Source organism: Solanum verrucosum, unplaced genomic scaffold (assembly GCF_900185275.1).
Source record: "Solanum verrucosum unplaced genomic scaffold, falcon-dt-bn FXZP01000032.1, whole genome shotgun sequence".
NCBI classification, from domain to species: domain Eukaryota; kingdom Viridiplantae; phylum Streptophyta; class Magnoliopsida; order Solanales; family Solanaceae; genus Solanum; species Solanum verrucosum.
In genome coordinates, this window is record NW_026020569.1 from 1,000,252 (window position 1) to 1,024,526 (window position 24,275).

At 39.8% G+C, this 24,275-nt stretch overlaps 1 protein-coding gene across 2 annotated transcripts; it reads right to left on the reverse strand.

Moving 5' to 3' along the window:
* Positions 1–436: 436 nt before the first annotated feature.
* Positions 437–23,751, reverse strand: LOC125810904 (auxin transport protein BIG). Of its 2 annotated transcripts, none has more exons than XM_049490403.1 (14): positions 23,386–23,751; positions 23,190–23,290; positions 22,916–23,087; positions 16,736–22,824; positions 13,530–14,147; positions 13,248–13,428; positions 12,713–12,947; positions 8,063–12,613; positions 7,755–7,977; positions 6,766–7,170; positions 5,886–6,029; positions 4,585–5,610; positions 3,370–3,876; positions 437–1,654 (listed from the first exon to the last, which is right to left on the reverse strand). In XM_049490403.1, exons 1-14 carry the CDS (start codon positions 23,624–23,626, stop codon positions 833–835), a joined length of 15,315 nt encoding a protein of 5,104 aa, XP_049346360.1. In that variant the 5' UTR covers positions 23,627–23,751; the 3' UTR covers positions 437–832. The 2 variants fall into 2 exon arrangements, with proteins under 2 accessions (XP_049346360.1, XP_049346359.1); XM_049490402.1 differs by having other exon boundaries at positions 22,916–23,081; positions 23,184–23,290.
* Between the last annotated feature and the right edge of the window lie 524 nt (positions 23,752–24,275).

Here is a 24,275-nt window from a genome sequence, read left to right on the forward strand (position 1 = left end):
CTCCAGATGAGAGTTATTTTTGTTTATTTTATGTATTAAGACATCTCTTTGCACCATTTCATAATCAATGTCCGTGATATACTTATTCTACAATTGTTTGATCTGCTTGTATCTATATATATTTTGTGCTGTATTTGGAATGATTAAAAAATATATACTTGCATATATAATGGTTGTAATACAAAGTATTTAATTTTTGGCTGCCCAAAGTGGGGGCTCCGTGATATACTTATTCTACAATTGTTTGATCTGCTTGTATCTATATCTATTTTGTGGTGTATTTGGAATGATTAAAAAATATATACTTGCATTTATAATGGTTGTAATACAAAGTATTTAATTTTGGCTGCCCAAAGTGGGGGCTCCGTGATATACTTATTCTACAATTGTTTGATCTGCTTGTATCTATATTTATTTTGTGGTGTATTTGGAATGATTAAAAAATATATACTTGCATTTATAATGGTTGTAATACAAAGTATTTAATTTTTGGCAGCCCAAAGTGGTGGCTATTTTACTAGTTTAAGTTAAATAAAGCAATATTAATGAGATTATGGTCAATACAGATAGATGTACACTTCGACTACATTGAGAAACAAAACTCGAAGGCTCTTCTAGGGCTCACTCGCCACTCGTGTAACAAGGGAATTAGAGACGCACCTACAAAGAATATTTCACATACACCGAAGTAAAAAGACTAGGGAATACAATATTTAACCAAAGTCGGCCTTCGACACATCCTTGGTTTGGCCCACCACCGAGCAGAAACAATGTACATAATCCTCACATTGACTGAACCCAGAAAGCACATCACAAAAACAGCTTTGATAGATCAGTTTTTCCCACCACTGATTGCAGCATGTACATAATCCTCACATCGACTGAACCCAGAAAGAACATCACTCAAAACACCAAGAACATCAAATGCCTCCTGGAAATCCGTTGCTGAAGTCATGTCATCAAGCCATGATAACAGTTCAGACGAGAAATCTGCCATTTCCTTAACATTTAATAGTCTCTCTTTCATGACTACCTCCCAGCCTTCTAGCTTTCTGCCCTCGTCATCATCTTCCACATTCTTGGAAGTCCCTTGGGTTTGCAAGGTGGTCGCACTAGGTGATTTTTTTACCTTGAAGAAGCGCTGCAGCTGTTCTATCAAACCAGTGTAGACAAGCATTGGTTGAATAGTTGAGAATAACTCAATTGATCCCCCAGCCTCAGAAGCAGATGTACTTGTACTTCCCGACTCCGTTTTCAAAGCCCCAGACACATTGGGGGAAGAGCGAGGCACAGGCCTGCCATGAGTCCGCTGGATATACGCATGGTATATACCTCGTTGTAAAAAGGAAGAGCGATTCTGCAGCCACGACTCATAGGATTCTGAAAGAAGTGAGGTAACCATCATGAATTGGACAGTCTCCTCTGTACCAGCAGAAGTCTGAGTTCCAACGGTAGTGGAGGCTCTGGATTCTGTTGCAGGAGAACTTAAATAGGTTGAGATAGACTTGATCATGATATGCTGCTGAGAAGAATCATGATCAAGAAGGTGATGAGCCATTTGCATCATGAAAGGCAAAAATCGAGCATTACTGTCTTTTCCACCACCCCTGCAATCTGCACTAAATGAAGCACCAGTGGCAAATCGAGCAAGCATCTGCATGTCACCCAAAAAAGATTTGCATTAGCATCAACAGTCTCTGTTGTAAGCAGCTTCACCTACTTCAGAAGTGGAAAAATCAGCCCAAAAATATGTAACCAGCCAAAGCTTGAACTGGTTCGGTCAATAACTAGAGAGCTAATGGTCAAGATGGGTTGACCCATCAAAATATTGGGTCAGCTTGGGTTGAAACAAGTGTTACCTAACGGGTTAAGACCCAACCCAACAGGTCATAATTAATTATCCAAGTTGGTGACCATTAGCAACTTTTGAACCCCAGCAGGAATGATAAATTTCTAAGCAGATTGTGGGTTCTCGACTTTTTGTACTTCTAACAGAGGTAATGTTGACTTAGTTGTGTTTCTGACCTTTTTGCTGTCAAATTTTAAACATCAGATAGTCTGATTTGGAATACGTTCAACACATATTCTTACCTTTTCTGCAACTATTCTACTCTATCAAATTACAATGGGAAAAAGTAGAATAAAATGATTACAAAATAAAGTTGAATAAATTGGAAAAGGATTTAGAAAAGCAAAAAAGAGGTCCTGATTTTCCATCAGGAGGGAAGTCCATTTGCCATAAGAGAAAATGAAACACATTTTTGACCAAGTTTTCAGATCTTCTACTCCATGCTCAAGAGAATAAGAATGAATTTTATGAACAAATTCGTAGTCTCAAAAAGTGCAAGAACTTTTTCTTAATTTATTGAACCAATTTAACCTTCTGAAATCAACAAAAGAGGAAGCACACAAAATCAACAATAACAACATACCCAGTGAAATCCCATAAAGTGGGGTTTGGGGAGGGTAGGTGTATGCAGACCTTAGAGAGGTCGTTTCCAAAAGACCCTCGGCTCAAGTGAAGCAAATCAAAGTAGGAATGTGAAGAAAAACATGACAACTAATAGGAAAGCATTGCAGAGCATATATGCAAGTAACCGTAACATCAACAAAACATGGTAAACAGACGATGACAGATACCAAAGCACACAAAATCTCATGTGAAAATGAAGGTTGTAATCCAACAAGAGAAACTGTTTTTGACTGGTAGAATAACAGAGAATAAAAAATAAAATTCAGAAAGAACATGCATTGGTAGTTCAGAAGGGCATTCTGTGAGATAAAGAAAGATTAATTACAGTAAGAACATGTATTGGTGAAGTATGGTTGAGGAAAATAAAGTAGCTAGGTCAAGTTGTGGGTTATAACCAGTTGATTTATCCCACTTTAACCCAACCCATATTGACACAAGCAAACTTTAGGCAAGGTTGGGTCATTAGCTGTTCAATGCGTTAACCTGTCTTGACCTACCTAAAATTGACCCAACCCTCCCATTTAACACCCCTAACCTACATCATCGTCCAACAAAACCATTCCTCCCTCCTCAACCCCAACCACATGGAAAGGGAGGGATTAAAATAAAAGAGGCTGGAACAGAGAAGGCAATAATGCAATTCAGAAAATGAGATGGAAGATTATTCCAGCTTGCATTTGGGGGACAGTTAGGGAAGAGAGAAACCAAAGATGTTTTGAAGATAAAGCCAACTATTCCAGAAGATGTGCTTAGGGCTGTTCGATTTTTGGTGTAAAGGAATACACAAATGTTACCTTCTTAAAAAAGGAAAAAAGAGGGATAGAGAAAAAAAAGAAAAGATCAGGAGTGGAGAGATGGAAACATGATAGAAAGGAATAACAAAGATGGAAACTCACCAAAACAATGTCGTAAGTTAACAACCGGAGCCGACTCCCATCAGCACGCCCAAGAGCATTCAGGTAATCCCAGTATTGGTCAACATAGCGTATATATTGGCCTATTGGTACTGATGGACCTCTTAGTGGGAAAAGATTATTGCATAGTGTCTCGTTATTTCTTAGGGCTGCTCCATCCCATTCTTTTTTAGGTTTACTTAAGGCCGCATCTGCTCGTTTAGCCTCCTGATGGCACTGAAAATGTATGATGTTGAAATGGCTGACCGTTGTGTAGACACAGTCCCCACGAGCATTTCCAGGGCTTCCAACACCAAGATTAACCCGTTTACTATAAGTGTAAACACCAAGCAAGTCTGTAGGGCGCAAGCGGTAGCCTTCACGACAAACCATGCAAGCCAAGCCTTCCTCTTCTTCATCCTCAACATCTTCCAAACCTTCCAAGACAGGTCGAGCAACAACAATACGTTCACCACCATCTGAGGACAGTTCTTGGTGCATACCAAGTCCCTGGTACCATAAAAATGAGACGAATCTCCTTAGTTACGATATTGGCACAACCGAAACAACATCTATAACCTCAATTGTTAGATATTAAATGTTGCATCTAAAAGAAATCTAAGAAGCTTCATTAAATAGATCATAAGGAACACATGGAAAGGGAAGAAGCATATTGTGTCACTAGATTAAAAGATATTCGTGCCAGAGAATGATTAGATGCTTGATAGAAAACTTTTCTACTTTAGCATCTGCATATAACAATATGAAGTAACCACCGACCTACATTGAAGAAATTCTAGCTTCAGTATCAATCATTTCCTAAGAGATAGATACTGTTGCTAAGCTTCTGTACAATCCCACAGCGTCTCAATATCAGTTCTTACATTCAAGACAGACACTTCTAACTTCCAATTTTAAATTATATTTAGCAACATGTTTCAACTACTTAAGAAATATTCTTAAGTAATGCTCCTGTTATGTCTACTCATCATCTAAGGATCTCTAGTTCTGGAAATGATTTGTTACCAAACAGGAGACGATGATATGCAATTTTGCTGGGAAGATTTGACCATAAAATATGCTTCAGATGAGGACAAGTGGTATTTCATCATTCATTACTACGCAACACATCAGTTGTGTTAAGTCGAGCCAACACAAAAATGAAGACGCAAAGGACATTAAGAATAGTAATGTAGGATAAGTGGGATGGCAAGGAACCTGCAGTAATTCTGCTCTCTTCCTCAATGCTCGTCGCCTCATCTCATCCTTTGTCGCATGACGTAGTTGGTGAACTTTCTGAGCTAAGAACCCATCACCTTTTCCCTCCTTGTCAGACAGCGTGTCCAACAAGTTTTCAGCCCTGGCTCCAATCTCATTTTCACCGGCGACACCCTCTAAAGCATGAAGCAATGGCAAGATTCCTCCTTCATCTATGCACTTTTGAGTTGCCAAATGGCCCATTGACAAGCCCCTCAGCATGGATAAAATAAGAGGAATAGATGGAAGCTTTAAACCCGAGGCCCACTCCACAGTTGATTTGAAACCAACCTGTCCAGTGAAAGCAAAGCTTTCTTTCAGATGGCTGATTGCAGCCCCAGTAATCCCTTTTTCCAGTATAATATCTTTCAACCTCTCTCCACAGGAACTTGTCTTGAGGGATTCTGAAACCCTAACAAAATTCTCTAGGGTGTATTTTTGCTTTGAGGCTTGCTGTGCAATTGTTTCATCTTTCATATTGTCTTCGTAAAGTTTTTGCAGCCTATCAAATTCGCGCCAATTCTGTAAACAAGGTTCAAAATGCTGTACAAGAGCTTCCATTGCTGCAGGTTCCCCGTAAGTCAAGTAGGGCAATATTCTTGCAACCATCTCAGTGTTCCTCTGCTGCTTATTTGACTTTCTAAGTCCAGATGGATGAGACAATCTTTCAAGGAAAAGTAGTACAATTTTCTTTGCCTGTTCACCAGCACCTGCTTCATCACTGGAGACTACATCTACATCAGAAGTAATGCTGATGTTATCACTCTCATTTGCTTCTAGTGTTAAGCTCTCCACGATCAAAAGAATACCCTCAGCTGGTTCCATGGCATCCACAAAGAAAGCACGCCTAGCAGTCTCAAGAAGTAAGCCTAAAGCTCCCAGCTTTAGCAATGCTTTCCTGTTTTCTCTTATCTTGCAACAAAGCATGAGCAAATTAAGCACTGCAACTAACTGCTCTCGATTGGACTTGAAATCATCTTGCAAACGCTGCAAAATTAACCAGTATCAAGACATGAACAAGGTCACAAACAGAATCTGTCATGATCTAATTATCACCAGTATGTCATTTGTTTAAGCTACAGAAATGTATAACCTTTCTTGCGCAGTCTCTTCAACCCAACATCCAAATACAACCAGTTCTAACAACGGGAAATAAAAACCAAAGCAAAGCAGGAATACCAAGCAAAAGTACTACTAGAAGGGAAATGAGTTGCATGTATAAAATGAATAACCTGCTAAAGTTTGAATCAATACTTATATACCTGAACCATGCCTAAAAGAATTTCCAGTCCACCACAATCCCGCACTGCACCAGCTATCGCAAACTCCACTTCTGGATCTTGGGTCTCCTCTCTATCCTCGTCAATTTCTTTAATCATGGGCTCAGTAGCTTCACCATCTAAGCCCTGAATAAAAGATCGAGGAAGTGTTAGCGTACCAAAGAAGCTATACAAATGCCAATCAAGCATAGATGTAAATCAGGTTTTTCAAGGACAAAAAGACAAAAACAACATAATAGAGCCATGAAAAGAACATTTTTTTTTTCCCTTTAGGTTTGCATCAGGAGAGGAAGAGGCAGGCCGAAGAAGTATTGGGGAGAGGGAGGGGGAAGTGATTAGACAGGACATGGCACATCTTGATCTAACCTAGGACGTTTGGAGGTCGTGGATTAGGGTAGAAGGTTAGTTGGTAGTTGAGCATTTCTCTTGCCTCCCTGCGGGATAGGCTTGGTGGTTATGCTTGGACCTTCCTTCTTACCAATAGTATTAGCACATTTCTCGTAGTTATTTGATCTTCAATTTCGGCTATACCATTGGTGTTTTTTTGGGGTGCTGATTATTGCATTATTTTGTTGTTATTACTGTTATTTCTCCTGTTTGTTTTGTATTACTCTCCATTTTGCACTGTTTTATTGTTGTTGTTGCTCCCATATCTGTATCCCCTTTTCAAACTGTTTGATAGGCTTATTTAAGTTGAGGGTCTCCTGGAAACCACCTCTCTATCTCTAAGAGGTAGGGGTAAGGTCTGCGTGCACTCTAACCTCCCCCAACCTCACTTGTAGGATTACACTGCGTATGTTGTTGTAAGGTTTGCATCAACTACATTCTACAATACAATGGCAGCAAAAAAAAACAAGAGAACCTGCAGCCGGTAGGTCACTGTCATTGGAGGGCAATCTCGAACTGATACAGCAGCACTGGAAGAAAGTGAAGTTGTCGAGGCAACTACACTTGCAGACTGACTATTGGATTTCTTCCATACTAGCTCAAAGACTTGAGCAATACTCAAATCTAGAGAGATAATATTCCCAGCGACCAACAATTCCATGCCATAATCATCTTCAAGCAGACCCAAGAGATCAAGTTGCTGGCAGATTTTATTTTTGACATCACGCATCAAGGGACCAATTTCAGCACTTGAATATGGATTCTTCGTCATTGATCCCCTGATAAATTCTTCTTGTGTATGAGCCTTGTTCAAGATCAGAAGATACACTGGCTCTGGTTTTGATGGGCTAATCAGATTGCAGAGTTGCTCCAAGATGAACTGCATGACAAAATAGATGTAAATTCACCAACTAAACTACTATGCACCGAGCAGATAGTGGAGGAAGAAATCGAACTGACTCCCTATATACCAAAATAAATAGGAATCCAGGCAATGATCAAGTATCAGCAAAAGGAAAAGTAAGGCTTCAATCTGATCTGCTTGATAAAATGGTCTTCCCCAATATCAACTAAAGAACAAACTTTCCAACAATATAATTTAAACTAAGAAAGCATGTTAACTGTTTCTCATTTGAACCTGGGAATATCTGATGAAGAAACTTGTGGAGAAAGAAATTCAAGAAATCATGTACAAATTGTTCCATTGGTAGTGAAATTACTATCCCAAATAAGTAGTTTGTCAACCGCAATCTGATACTCCAGCAAAAGAGGAAATCAGATCTGCTGCACGCATTTTCAATTTTTGAGCCCAAAAATAAACCAAAGAAGAAACAGAAAAGCAAACGTAGGAAATAATTCATAAACCAGAATATTTTCTCCACAAAAAGAATTTAAAAAAAAATAACACTTCACTAATATGGCAGCTTTTTTCTTTGGGGAAAAATCAAGAAATTCATTACGCACCAAAGAAGTTCGGCCTCTGTTCTCATCTCCATGAATTTGTAGACCAGAAATGCATGCTTGGATGAACTGACGTTTATTTTCATTGCTCTCTAGCAGAAGACTATCAAGAAGATCTTTGAGAAGTCTATTACAGTCATTTATAAGTTTTGTCTTCTGCACAACCAAGCCCCTAATCACAATTAAAGCCTCAAGAACCTCTGAAAGCAAATGCTCTCTCATGAATCTACATGAGAACAGCCGAGAAACATTGATCAGCAAATATGTCAGAGTGAATAATTCAATATATTAAGAATGTAAAGAGTACTTACCTGGATCTGATGTTTGGAACCTCCAAAAACTTGCCAAGGAGCTCAATAAGTTTATGAAGAATAAAGCCCTGAGATATGTCAACATGCAGGCTCCTCTCCAACTTTTCAACATTAACCAGTTCCTGAGTGATCAACTTACATATCGTTGTTAAGCAACCACACACAGTCAAGAAAAGACGAGCATCCTCCGAGTCTATCATTTTAAACAGCAGTTCGAAGTACTCAGCAGCGTTTTCTCCGGCAGAAAGAGTTGCCGATAACAAAGACATGAGCAAGTTTAGCAAGCGAAACCGCCGTGATGAACTCTGGCCACAGAGTAAGCTAATCAACATACACATCTCCGACCTAATAGACTGTGAACAAGCACTCAGTATGAGTTCCGTAACCCATGAACCCAGCTCAAATGATGATATCTCACTTCTAGCTGTTTTTGAAGTATGTCGCTTCCACCTGAGAAGATATTTCAGTGCAAGATAGTCATGCCTCTGAAGACGAGATCTTTGACCACTTTTTCCAGCCGTAGAAACCTTATACTGTCGTCTCACAAAATCTAGATAGGAGGCTCCTTTTTCCCACTCTGAATAGCTCAACAGTTGTATATCTTGAGCCTTCTGAGAGCCATTCCAACTTTTCTCTGACGATCCTGACATTGACTTACTCCCATTAACAAGGCTATTAGATCCAGAAACATTTGAACTGTCATCTTTCACTTGTGTGACATGAGAAGATTTTCCTGCTCCTTGTTCTTTGTCAACAACGTTAGGCTTTGGAGGAGTACAAGCCTGAGATATGATCCTCAGGCAAGGAAGAATCACATGCTCAGATATTGCAGGATGTTTAGCTCCCACCTTGATAGATGCAAATAACAACTGGAAAACGACTCTTAATCTTGATTCCCAGAATTCATCCGACAATGAACACACATCAGAAAGCAGTGACAACTCCTCACGGGTAGCCAACGCAATGTCCATGGAGCGATGATGTTCAAGGCAATACATTACCTTCTTCTGTATTAGACTGTTCAACTCAGCTACTGCATTAGTGTCACCCTCAGAGAAGGCACAAAGAGCTCCTCTAGCTTGGACACGAGCTGTTTTAGGGCCCTGATGGATGTTATTTTCGAACAGCTCAGACAGAACACCAGCAGCAACAAGTTGCTTCTTAGATGTCGGATGTTTTGATAGCACCTGTAATATCTCCAAACACTGGGTGACAAAAGTTGAAGCACAACCATAGCAACTATTCGGTACCCTTGAAACAACAAATCTAGAGGCTGGACTAGCATTATCTGATTGTTTCTGATGCAGGTAATTCATCAAAACCCGCCTCAAACCTTGGAGGGTTTGAACACTCTTACTGACAGAATCAAATGCTGCTTTGCATTTCTCACCATAAAGGACACCCAGAAGAGCAATTTTACGGTTTATCTTGCATGAAGGTCCAGGCAAAGAGACCATCATTTGCTGAACTGAATCTTTCTGCTGAGAGTCCATCTCATTTTCACCAACACTAGACACAATCTTCAGCAAAGGTTTTTTGAATCCTAAAAGCTGCTGATATCTACGATGAGCATTTTCCGACTCTGCCTCTATTGCAGCCAACCCCCTTTTCATGTCTTCATCATTTTCCATGCTATCAAAAGTGAAACTTGGCTTTGCCATAAAATTAAATTCAAACCGACCATATTTGCTGTATCCACACTCATTGCATAAGAAGGAATCAAGATTTTCATAATTGATGTTCCGGCACTGCCTACATTGATAGGCATTCTCATGACAATTATTGCAAATACCGTGCCTATCAGTCACAGCCCGACTGCAACGGGGACATTGCAATGGCTCGAGAGACAAAGCTTGAAGATTTTCATAAAAAGAATCCAATTCAATCATGAAATTACATGCTGTGATTGGGATGGCAAAATCAACTTTCAGCTCGGTCTGATTAAAAGCAAGATGGCAGCTTTTTGCACGCTTCCAAAGGGACCAATTGTTTTTCAACTCTGACAAGTCAGCCACGGGCCTGTTATTGTAATAAAGGTTCAGAACTTTCACTGACTTGGATTTCCGAGCATCATGAACATTCATGGCCACACTCTGAATGGTATAGCTACCAGTACATTTCACAATGATGCGGTTGTCTGTAAACTTTGTTTCTGACTTCAAACTTTCAAGCTTCATCCTACTAGAGGGAACCTCAGGGGAGCTGCAGGCTACACAAGGCTCACTCTCAAGGTAGTAACCATCAAATTCCACCAAACCACTCAAAGTGTTGTATATTCGAGAGTTTGGATGATTAGCCAAAAGCTCATTTTGTGAATGGAGTGTGTCAAATATGCAACTAATCACATCAGTGGTCAAGCATTTGTCAACAACTTCAGCACTCTGTTGCTTCGCACCATGATCGGGGACCTTCCCTAACAATAATGTAACAAGTTCTGTAAATTCAATGATGTTCTGCCCATACATTGGCAAAAAATTTACCTTCTGTAAAAGAGCAGTTAACAATGTTTCCTTGAATGCCAGATTCCCATGGTACCAGACACCGAGAAGAACTGATTTGGATTCTGAGCGCACGGAGCTTGAATTCCATTCCAATAGAAAGCAGTCAACAAATTGCCTCAACACATCACCTTTTCCACTGAAAACATCAACCACTGCTTCCATATCCAACTGAGTTTTTTCAACACCAGAATCACTTTCTTCTCCCTTCTTCTTCTTTTTAGATTCAGGGGCTTGTGACCCTAATTTAATTGCAGCTGTTCCAACTTCCGCTACCTCAGCCTTCTGTGATGAGTGGCTGCTATCCTTCCCAGTATAGAAGGCCAGATTCAGAAGCTTCAATGTCTGAATTACACACTCCTCCCCAAAATAAAATATTCCATTCAAAAGGAAAGGAAGAACATCACCATGCCTTAAACAATACTTTTGCCAATTTCGAGGACGAGCTGCAGCGACTTCAGCCATGGTTGTTAGGCACCTTACTATCTTCACACTTCTCTCGTACGAGATTGAACTTTGAAATCCACCAGATTTATTTATGTGTTTATAGAGCTTTTTAACTTCAGTTGAGAACTGCCAAGAGTCTCGAACACTGTAGTAGTGTGTCTTACTACCACAGAGATGCAGAAAAAGCCTCCTAGCATACCTTCTAACATAACTGGTGTTAGGATTGTTGATATAGCTGCAAAGAACATCCTGATATCCATCTAGCTTCAAATCTTTACCAGAAGGCATCTTGTAGAGCTTCTCTTTCTCTCCAGCCTTGTCGTGTTTCTCTGGTCGTATCAAGCTGTAGAGCAGACGGAAAGTGTTCTCCAACAACAGCCGGTGGTAGTCCACAAATATGTCCGCTCGGTGTGATTTTGCATATGAGTCTGAAAAGAATGGAGAGAAGTTACCTGCAGGCACTTCCCTGCGGATTGTCAACAAAGCACCACAACCAGAAGCGGTGTTCAACCCAGAAGATGGATCTGTGCTAACAGATGGAGATTTAAAAACTTGAGTTAGCTCCTGCAGAATGTTCATCAGATAATTGACAAATGCTTGTTGCCTAAGATAGCCACAAGCACGAAGTAAATGAGAGATGAAGTCTATTTTCTCTTGACCATCTAAGGTAGATGAAGCAGTAACACAAGTGGGAGTTGAGATATGTAAGGCAGTTTTGTCATGCGCTTCATTCACCACACCTCCAGATTTAGTCGCAGAGCCATCGGTTCCCGGTTGGTGCCAGTTTCTCAGCATTAAGGTAAAGAACATATATACCAGGATTGTGACTTCCCCAAAAGGGGTGCGGCTTCTGGATGTGAAAGGTTTATTCAGATTTATCTCATCCAAAAACCATTTTATCAAATTCTCCAATCCTATGCTTTCAGGTTCTGAACTGTCAGCAAATGGTCCGCCAACAGCTGAAGACAATCTGTAGAAGAGCTGCATAACTGGAATAGCCCCAGTTCCTGAAGTAGTTTCCATCCATCCTTTCAGTTGCTCAAGTAGTTCAGAAAGAAGGAGAGAGTTAACAGCTCTTTTGGAAGCAGAAATAGTAACAGGATCAAGTATTGTTTCTGAAAACTCTTCCGATTCAGTTGGTTCCAACTCGTGGATTGATGGAGCAGAACTCTGCACGCCAACATCAGATGCAACTGTCACCAAACCTGAATCACTTAAATCATCAGTAGTGAAATGAATTTCACTTCCTTCCCCACCAAATGTTTCCACTTCAATTGGAATAGCTGTCATAGGGTGATCTCTAGAATGTGGTGGTGGGAGACGGTCTGCATCTAGCACTTCATAACATGCCTCACACAAATCGAAATCTGGGCACACAGTGCAGTGCCATCTTCGCCTTAGGATAGGAACAGTAGAGCAACCATCACAACAATATTGAACAGATGATGTAATGGAGTCTTCTTCAACCATGACCTGAGTACCTCCACTAGCTCTAGCGGAAGCATCAACTCGCGAAGGAACAGAGGATGAGTTCTCCGCGTCATCAGTACCTATCATTGTTTGCTTGGGGAATGGAACTTGAAGGAATCTTGACGATATAGCCAAGCTGGAACCAAAGAAATGAAGATTTGGAGACATAAGCAAATGAAAAATGAAAAAATCACAGTAAGGCTTTCAGAGAAATAGATTCAAAAGCTATAACAACCTGCTGGATGTTTGAACAGCCTCATTGGCAGAGAACAGCAGTTTTTTAAACAATGAAACAGCAGGTGCAACAGAAGACCTGCCACCATCTTTGCCATGCAATGCTAAACACTCAGCATAACAGTAGATAAGTTCGACAGACGACACAACAATATTGTTCATGGTCTGTGTGTCTGGTTGCTCTATGTCTAAAATTCCCCAAAGAACTTGCATGAGTCCATCAACAACTTCAGAACCTACATTCAAAAGAACAAATAAGGAATTGCCCATGGAAGGACGCCCAAAAATTGTTTTCTGAAGGTAAAATTTGATAAGTTATAATGAATTGCTTCATAAAGTTGTCAAGAGTGACAAGAGACATGTAAACAAACAGATAAGGGAAGAGAGAGAGAATTGGGGGACAAGGAGGTTGATCAAAATAGTGAAGGAAACAATGCCCTTCATTATTTTGACCCTAGCAAATCGCACCACATCTAAGGGTGAGGGGCACTGGATACTAATACAAAGAATTATCAGTAAACCAAAAAAAAATTTACCATTCATCTCAAGAAAAGACGCAAGGTTTGAGCGACGATGCAGTGCAATCTTGGAAACCACACGCATCTGTGCAGTAAATTCCTCCACAATCCACCCAGAAGTGGTCCCATCCATGCCAAGTTTTAATGAGAGCATGGCGGTGGATTTCACAACTCCAGCAAGTCGGATGGCATCCTTAACCTATTCAGACAGAAATCTCCAATCATGTTAAAATATTTTACAAAAACAGAGAAAGAACAAAATAAATTCACTCATTTCAGACAGATGGTCCAGGCAGTTACTTGGTAATATATCTCCCTCTTTGGGAAGACAGCCTGCAGAACACGATTGGCAGCTGCCTGCAACAGAGGCTCTCTGTCACTTTCAAGTACTGTTTCTAACAATGGCTTACACTTCAATTTGCTCAGCTCCCCCTTGGCTTCCTCAACTTTTGAGCAACCTTGTGGTTTGCACAAAGAGTAGATTCTTGATAAGAGCTTCAGTCCAGCAGCCACAACTTGTTCCTCCAGTGATGCAGACTGTGTTGCACGACACTTCCTCCTAGATCCAGCAGGCCATGAATTACAACCAAGTACACGAGCCTCCATGTCAAGAACAGCATCCATCTTCTCTTTCCACCCAAATTCATCCTTCGATCGGCCATAAATTTCCAAGGAATCTATGCGGGGTAAAGCAGATCCACTAAATGTTGGCCCAACAGATATTATAAATTCTTCATCAGCAAGGAGTGACTCGGCGACTGTAAACGGAACATCATACCAAGAACGCATTCCCTCATCTAATTTTATCCCTCTCTGAAATACAGTTATCTCAGAAGGTATGTGATTCGCTGATGTGTTACCCACATGCAATCGCAGACCAACCATGACAAGGTCAGGATTCGAATTGGAAACAGTTACCTGGAATAATGGCACACATTAGAAAGTTGTAATATAGGAGGCTATGATCTAGATTCCAAAACAGAGTGCATCAAAAGTTAGCATGCTAATTTAATGAAAATAACGACAACAACAACATACGCCAGAAAGATTGGGGCCAAAACCAGAGAGCTCACGGGAATATCAAACTGTACAAATAACAAAGAAATATAGTATTAAAATGTTTGCATTCCCCTATTAGGGGATAATAAGCTCTCACAAAAAGTAGCAGAGAAGGCTGAAAAGTGACTCCCATTATGTTATTCACATCGCCGGAAGAGGGACTGGAACGATCCTACACTATTTAGCTCCAAGCTCATCATATTCTCCAGAAGGAAAAGATAAATTCTTAAAACCAAAGTTCACTACAGGAGATGAGATTGGATCCGCATCATCAGCTATGGATATGCCTGCTTTGCTACATTTGAATTACCATACCGAAGCCAAAATTTCAATATCGTGGTATCTGTAGTACGGTATTTGGTGTGCATTTTCAAGAAAAAAAATCAACACAATTGGGATTTTTTTTATTGGAAGCAGTTACTAATTCATGATGTACGGTATTCATTAAAAAAAAGTATTGCAATAATAATATTGTACCAAAATTTTAAATTAATTATACAATCAATATATATTATATTATTCTATAGATAATAATAACTTTTTAATCAAAATACAATCAAATAAAAGGTCTAAAATCCAAAATTTAATTCGTTAGGGAATATTAAGGACTTACAATATAATCATATGTTTGATTAGAACTAACAAATATTTACAATTTAAAATAATCAAATAGTACTAGTACAACTTAAACCTCATTTAATATCATCTTCAAAAGTGTCGTGGTATTTGTTTCAGACATCCAACTTAATCTTAAGTATTTTGTTAACTATCCTTGTATTTTATTTTATTTTTTAGTTAGAGTTGTGTACACTTCTTCTTTTTTTTATGTCTGGGCCAACTTTCACGCACCTTGACTAATTCCACTGGATAGAATAGCTTAGCTAGCATCCCGGGAGAATCTAGTCATTTAAGAACTTCGTTGCCACTAGTAAATTAGACCATCCCCCAAAAAAGAACTCGGAGCCTAAAGAGAAGAGAGTTTAATCTACAAGAAGCTGGCAGAGCTTTAGCCATTGGACCACATCCATTTATCCTAAACGGTAACCCTTTTCATATTCATTCTTCGAATGACGCTAGTGGAGACTAATTCCTTCCGACTACGGAAGATACTACTCCAGTCCTTCCAGTGGTTCCTTCCCTAAAAATGGAACGAACCAAGTTAACCTATACGAGAGTGAGGAATAAAAACCAACAATCAACTTACCGCTCTGTCACCTCCCACATCAACATGTACCAGGTAACTCTGGCCACCAAGGATAGGACGGATGGAAAGGATCACCTAGTGTTTTTGTCTTTGCTAGGATTTGAACCTGACACCCTTGGTGCTAGAGTTGTGTACACTTGGATTCTTACTTATTAGACTGTAAATTTTATAGTAATTGCTCGTCTTTATTGAAATGTCATTTCTATGATGATTATTAACGATGAGAATTGTTTTTGCTTTTCTTGAATATATTTTTTTATGTGATGTGTTAATATGGTATAATTGAGACGTTTCTTGAAAGTTGAAGTCACAATTCTCTACTATATGTAAAGAACATTATGTAGAAGATGTTGAACAAATAGTTGATCTTTTAGGCTTTTTGTCAATAATCTAGGCTCTTTTTAGCACTTTTTGGAGGTCTCCAGAATATCAATGTTGGAGAATACAACATTACGAACTTCAAAAAAGAAACTACAGATAAGTCGAAGTCGAACAAACTATGTTTACTGACTTACCATACCACACTTTCCAAGACTGTAAAGAATAACGATTGCACTCATATAGAACAATGCCCATGTGTATATTGGTAATTAGAGTTAAAAGCCTTATCTGGAAAAAGGGCAAATACAATCACACATTCAATCATATTCAGTTCAAAAGATTTGGTTGATCTTAAAAGGGGATCTTATATAATTTCGTGCATAAGGGCTACTTCTTTGTTTTGTCCAAACTCAACATTGCACTCTCTTTCCAGTAAATAACAACTTCAGCCAATTTCCCATCAAAACAATGCACTTAGGGCTTGTCTAGTAGGAAGGGAAAGGGATAACTAATCCTAGAATTAATTTCAGGATGAGTTTATCCAATGTTTGGTTGGGATTAAATCGCGGGATAACTTATCCCAGGATTGTAGTGTTATTTTTATCCCACATAGAGAATGGGATAACTAAACCCAGGATAACTTGTTCCTAACCAAACGAGCCCTTAGCTCATTTAAGATTCAACAGGCAAAAGTAAGGATAACAACCGCATATGATCATGCTCTCATCTCTACTCAAAACACCTAGATTGTGTAGTCAGACCACCAAACACAAAAATAAAGATTGAAACTGTCAAATCATCACTCAACTCCAACTTTAACCTTTTTAAATGTGAAACATTTTCCACTTCAGAGGGTGAATCTTAAACAACCATGTCTAGACAGAGGCAAATTCAATGAATTAGGAGACAAATATAAAATTACCTTGAATCCACCAGGGCTGGGACTCTCTAAGAATCCTTCATCAAAAGCCAGGGTTTGTTTAGCTACTTCAGAATCACCATTCCTTACAGCATCACTACTCAGCTTCACATCTTGTGTTATACATGTAGCTCTCTCAAAAAAATCAAGTGGAAATTCTGGTTTTGCACCTCCATAAGCCTTATTGTTGAGGATCCCAGGGCCAAGCTTCTTAACCTTATCACTGATAGCACTGACACCAGAGTCGACACCAGCTGGAACATGTGAGTATATCTGAAGGCTTCCATCTTCATGTAACACAAGACAGTGGATTTTGTCTTTTGACAAAGGCTTATGAGCAGCAACCCCTACAACAGGAGATGCTGAACCCACTGAATGTCGCAAGTTCTGTACGAGTACTTCATGTTCACCAAATGAGACAGCACATGCAGCATTTGAGTTCAAACTTGAGAAGCAACCAAGCAAGGCACTGCCACCAAATAAATCTCTCCACCGGTGCAATCCTGCTGGCCGAAGTTTACCATCTGTTCCATTCTCCAATATGGCAGAGGCCTCTATTAGGGAAGTTACATCTGGATTTACTCGGCCAACCAAGGTGGTCCCATCTTGAAAGGACAAAAAGAGTAACCGATGCATTAGCGAAAAATATAAGGAAGAACCTTTTGCATGTCTTTCTTTACCCTCAATTTGCAGGATTTCCTTCAATGGCTTGGCCCCAACATTCCCTTTTGTTGACGACAACTCCAACCTGTACAAGCTACCATGTTCTGAAAGGACAATCAGAAACACCCTACCCTGTGAAGCCATAATAAGTGCAGCATCCATAATCATGTCATCAGGCAAAGTGAAATAGTGCACAGGACTAATGTTGTCAAGGGATAAATCATATATTTTAACAAATTTGTTGGTGACCACCATTAGCTGAACTTGAGATCCAGGGACCCAGTCTACATGTTTAATATAAGCACCTTGTAGAGGTAGAGCGAGTTCAATGGCTAAACGATCACTCACTTCACCTCGATGATTTACCGTGAGAACCTGGCAATCTTCATAGCCAGCCACTGCAAGGTAATTTTCTACAAGAGGATTGAAAATGAGATTTACAATCTCAAAACGGACAACATTCCTAGAAAGAGGCTTCACATTGGTCTTGTCTGCAGTCACAGGAGCAACAGTAACTTGTCCAATAAGCTGTCCAACATCAAATATGGCTACCTTGTCACCTTCTCCAACAGCAAGCCGACCTCGTGTGCTAACACTGAGTAAAGATTTAACTAGAGAACCGCTAGTCAAGTGGGATTTAAGTTCTTTGGCATTTGAATAATCAGCCTTTATCTTCAAATCTAACGATCCACTTTTATATGCCTTCTTCAATTGCAAAAGGTCAACACTGTTACACAATACTTTCTCATCACCCAGGAAAATTTTCCTCTCCCTGGAAAGGCTAGAGTCTCTCCAGCGTGTAATAGAAGGCAAAAATGAAGAGCAAAGTCTCACCACACAACTTTCAAGATCAAGCTCATTTAATAAGATTGGCATCCCATCTTGAAGGTCCTTTGGAATAGACATCTTGATAGAGTTGTCTGCTTCCACCAAAACATCCTCATCGATATCAGAATCACTGTCAGGAAGTTGATCTCCATTTTCGGTGAAAGGCAGAAAAGACTGGAAGTTACTAGCACCACGACTGGCTGTAGTGTTGCTTCCAGCAAATTTTCGAGGTTTCAGACATTGACAACTGTTACCACGAACACCTCCTGCACCACAGTCACAGAAGAAGCGACTGGACCTAGAATAAACCACACGATGACCCCGGTGACAAACTTTTGCACAAACAGAGCAACAGCCTTTAGACACAGTCAGATCACATGTGTAGCAGAAGTACCAATGTTGTTCCATAAAATTGCTACCGCTAGATGTAAATGTACAAACTTTAGAAGCAAGGGCCCTTTCACTGTTATTATCTTCCTCATCATCTTTGTCCAGGCTACCATTCTCACCATCAGATGTTCCATCATCCTCATCTTCATCAACAGAAGTTGCATCACATTCAATTGATGTGGACCCACCTTGACTGGCAGAAAGGACTAAAGCATCAGTGTTCTTCCTGGAGCCAACAGATCTAGTAGATTCAGACCCCACTATAGAACTACTGTTAGAGATAGACTTCACAAACGATCGTTCAGTGGCACTCTTAGCAGAGCAGCAATCACTCATGACACTTGCCAGGAAACCTAAGAGATATTTCAGCCCTTGAAGCATATTCTCATCACCAGCCAGCTTCTCAGTCAGCAACATTGTCTGCCGCATAAGTTGCTTGATTAAATTTTCACCTCCAGAAAGCTGAACGAGAAAATTAAAATAACATTTGGCTACAGTGAAATCAAATAGCAGAAAAGCCTTATCAAGTGAAATCAGCATAGATTTCACCAAATGCTTATGTAGTTCCTGGGACAGGATTTCAGGAGGAGGAGACAGCAGGCATGTGATGAAATTCATTGTTGATTCTCTTAGAGAAACTGAAGCTCCTTTTGCACATGCAACTCCACTAGATTCAGTTCCTAAAAGCCTGGTTTCAAGCCACTTTGACAGGTAGACCATGTCCATATGAAGAAACTTCTTCTGCAACTTCTCTTTGACATGCGCATACAAATCTCCAGATAAAAGATCAACAAAAAAGTTGAGAACCCTGGTATTGACCTGCTCAGAGTTGCATCTGTCTAGAGCATCAACCAGAACCAACAAATCACCACGTTGTGAACCATAAAGATCTTTAATTTGTTTGGAGACGTCCTCGAGAGAGAGGAAATAACTCAAAACCTCAATTCTGGAAGGCTCTCTCTTTAAGCTATCAACAATATCAATTACCTTGACAACAAGAACTTCATAAATGTCGCTAGTATCAGCACCATCTCTCTCATTGACACACCTTAAAAACTCCTCCATGTGTTTTAATATGAATAAGCTACTATAGTCAACACCACCAGAGCCTGCAGTCAACCTTTGGTAAAGAGCATTACATTTTCCATGAAGGTCTTCAAATATTCTGTCACACTTGATCCTACAGACCAATTCAAGAATCTGTGAGATGACCTGTGACTCCAAGCAAGCAATTCCTCCAGCATCAATGACCTTCATTAGCCCATCTATACAATTCACAACTCCTGCAACATTAAGGATAGATGAAAGCAGAACCCCACTTGGAGGTTGAAGAAGACAGGGGAATCCATGCAACAAAGATTCCCATAAAACTTTGGAGTGACCTCCCAAAGATAACTTGTCAAGAGTTGTGTCCAGCTTTGACAAAGTTCCATAGAGAGGCTTATATTGGCACGGATCAGAACCCAGCTTCTCAAGCAATTCATCCTGTTTGCATTTGTCAAAACCAGTGTGCACAAATAACATTGCAGGTGAAAATCGGTTGGCCAAAAGCTGATCACTGTCAATCGTCACAATTAAAGCTCTCTGGTAAACTTCTAGGTATCTCTTCAGCAAAGATGACAATACTCTAATCAGCTGTTCAACTTGATTGGCACCAACTAAAGTAGAAATAACACCTTCAGTGAAGGCACAAAATCTACCATCTCTTGATGTCTGCACGGGTGAAATAGGAACAGCAGAAGCTAGTGACTTATTCAAGCAGTGTCCAGCGGTACCAGCAGTAAGCAATGACAGTGACAGAGATAACCAAGATCCAGCCCTTAAAAACTCCCATCCAAGTTCTCTCACATCTTCTGATACATGTAAATCATGTAAGCGATGAATCAACTCCAGCAACATAGCAGAAAAAGGTTTGTAGTTTATTTTCCCCATTTCACCCACAAGTGATTGGCTAAAGTAGACAAAATGCTCAGCATTTGAGAGTTCAGGAACTTCAGCACTAGTTAGCCAAAGATGCAGATGTTCCGATGTGGATTTCAAGACGGGTAGATCCCAACAAAGCACAAAAATATATCTCTCAATTATCAGGTCCTCCACTTTTTCCGGTTTTTTACCTTCCCAGAACCTCAGTATCCTGGAAAAAGAGGCACAGATCTCATCCCAGGACAAGCCTAGGCTTGCTATTGTTGGATCATCTCTACATGTAGATGGTGGAAGAGGTGCGATATCAATCAGATGACTTAGCAAGACACTGTAAAAAGGTGTTTCTTTAATAAAACCACCTACTACACCTTCAAACAAAATTGAGACCCAAGATGAAGCATGGCTGCCACTGACACGAGGCCTCAATCTTGAAGAAGCAGCTTCCCTCAGCTTGGTCCTGAACTCCAAAAGAAGGGATGACGGACAAACATGGGGATAAAACGCCATATGACGAAGCATTACTATCAACCGTGAAATTAATAGCGCCCAACATGACAACTGCGTACTATCAAAACCATTGGAGGGAACAGCAACGGCTTTAAGAGTAGAGGATACCACATTAGCCTGAACAGCCTTCTCATCTTCTGAAGATAGGTGAAAAGCCATTAGCAGTATCTCAATATGGAACAACGAGGGAAGTATCTCCAGAAACTCCTTCAGGTTAGGACACTTTGAACATATAGTTTTTGCCTTTTCACGCACAAAATCAGCAAATATATTGTAAATTTTGGTCCTCAAGTTGCTGCCAGCAGAATCTACCAGACACACAACAGCATGCGCAAGTAAACCAAGAGTTAGATCATTGTAAGCAAAAGCACCATTTTCAATAACCAGGATTTTCTCAACAAGTGATTCTCCAACTAAATCAGACAAAACATGACGCGACAGGAGGTTATGGAACAGATCAAGGCAAATGTCACCGAGATGCCTGTGACTAACTTTTATTTGTTCATTTAGAGCTATCCCATCATCCTGACCTCTTTCTTCAGCATCACACCATTCGGAGTTGAGTATAGAAAGCAAAATATCAATGTGGTAGCTTGTAAATTTCCTGCACCCATCTTCATATACAGGACCACACCATTCATGTGAAAAAATGCAATCATTCAAAAAGCTGAGCAATTCAGTTGCAGCCTGAATGGGCATATTGCTTATATTAGAACTAGGTGCAACAGCAGGTTGATCATATCCATCTACAGATCCTGCTGACCGACCACCCTCTGAAAAAAGGTCGCCAAAGAGGGCTTCATCTTCATGACAAATGGTGCTTTCGGACTCAGACGTAACAGATGTTTTGGTAACACTGGAACATGACCTCTCCAATTTAGGCTTCAATTTGACACCCTCAGAGTGAAGGAACAATAGCAGATGCATTAGATTATCCACCCACTGAACTGATGGTGGAAATATTATTCTCAAGAGTTCCTCCACCGAGTACTTCTTCAGCAGGTTGACCTTGGCTGAGTGAACCTGACATGAAAGAGGCTCCACAAGTTGGCTGGCACTTGCACCATCACCATCAAGGCCCTTGTACTCAAATAGCTGATATGTTCTATTCCTCACATCTAAAATTAGATTGAGAACATAAGAAACCACACGGGGGCAGTAGGCCAAAGGAGGCCTCAGGTTAGCAGCAGCACTCTTGCTGTACCTCCACAGATTAGGATCCAAATGATCAAAAATTGCAGCTGCAATGCATGCTTGAATGTTTTGAAACACATGAGTATTGCAGAAAATTGCCTGTACAAGCTGAATAAACTCTTCAAGCAACAGCATTACTTGACTTTCAAAGCCACTCTCAACTGCAGGATTTCCACTTACAAAATCAAAACCCAGCCTGAACAGGGTGGGCAATACCTCAGTGAATGAAGCAACAGATTGGAATAACTTGGGATCAAAGTGAGCATATGAGCTATTTTTAGTAAGTCTACCCAGTAACTTGAATACTTTCACACAAAATGAAAATTTCTTCCTCAAATTAGGAAAGGGAAACTTCTCATCAAATGGAACTGGAAGCCTTAAAAGGCTTTTGCAAACAGTAACAAGACGATGAACACACTCCAAATGTACAAGTGCCCAATGCTGAGACAAATCGATCAATTTATTACGATCATAAGGAACAGACTGCCCAATAGTGGCTGTATCCACATTATCAGGGTGCATCCATCCAGAAGCCAATGTCATTAGAAGGCTATCAGCAGTTTTCTCTTCCTTTGAACATCTTCCCCCTATAGAATCAAACAAACAAAAAACTGTTACATAAACATTATATACCAGATGATTTCAACATATGACGCAATTTCAAATGGTCAAGAGTACCTTGAAGCATGCATCTTTTATCGTCCTGCCATTTACTAACATTATCTTCAGTTACAGCTATTGGCAACATATCCATGCTAACATTAGAGGAGCATGCCTGTGACAGATCAAGCTCTTTGTCTGTTTCATCAACTAATGCTATTTCTAATAGCTGCAGGATATAACTCTGAAAGTAGAGAGAACATGATCATTAAATATAGCACAAATATGGTGCATAAACAACACCCTAGCAAAACTTAAGAACAAGACAGTATACTTAATTCAATACCTGAAGCATTGAATCATCACTGTTGCAAATCCATTTTTCCAGACAACACAAGGCAAACTCTACAGAAAGCTGAATAGCCGCCACAATTACAGGTTCAACTCGCTCAACTGTGATAATATCAAATAAGCCGCGCGCAATAAAACTTCTACTAATTATATTAAATTAATAAACCTGCAACTTACGGATAAAGTGTTAACAGTACCTGATAAAGATCGAGTGGAGTTGATAAGCGCAAGTGCGAGGGAAGCTACTGCTTGAATCTGTGACTGATCCCAAAGTTGAAGCCCTAACTTGTTGGCATCATCGGCGGTGGGTTCTACTGATTGCTGGAGAATTGAACATAGTTTCTGGAACCCTAGATTGAGTGATGAATCAGCGCGAAGTCTTATAGAGAGATCATCACCTGATGAGAGAACATCGACGAGCTTGGCGATCTCAGCCATAACTCTTTTTTATCACGAGAAATCTATCAGTGCATTACAGTATGATCGATCGGAGAGCAGAGAGCTCTCGCGATTACAGATGAAATAGATAGGGTTTGAAGTATGCAGAGAAAGTGGAGTTTGAGATTGAAATGTGAACTTACTGGGAAAGATTTAAGATTGAAGTGTTGAAGTTTTACAACTTGCTGGGCATTTTCTTGGGGGTAAAATGAAGAAAGTATTGTACGTGTAAAATTAGTACTAATGAAGTAGGGAAAATTACTTGTAAAGTCGGTTTAAAGCAAGAAATGAAAGATACGAGTAATAGAAAAATGTGACTCTAGAGTAGTCTCCAAGTCATTCTTTGGAAATTTTTTGTCATTTTTTGGAGAGTGTGCTGCCAAGGTGCGGTATATTGTCAAATAATTCAAAATTAATAAGATTTTATTTTCTTTTTATGAAAACCACTTGTTCGAAGTTATCTCAAAAGAGAATCAAAAAGTATAAAAGAAAAAAGTTTGACAAAATTAAAGATGCTTTTATTAAAGAGAAACTTCTACCATGTCTGTTATTAATCTTTATGCTATAACTCTTTCATTGTAATTTACAAATTCTTAATCCTCAATATATGGAGACACAATCATTTGTGGACATAATGGTTCTTGATCCA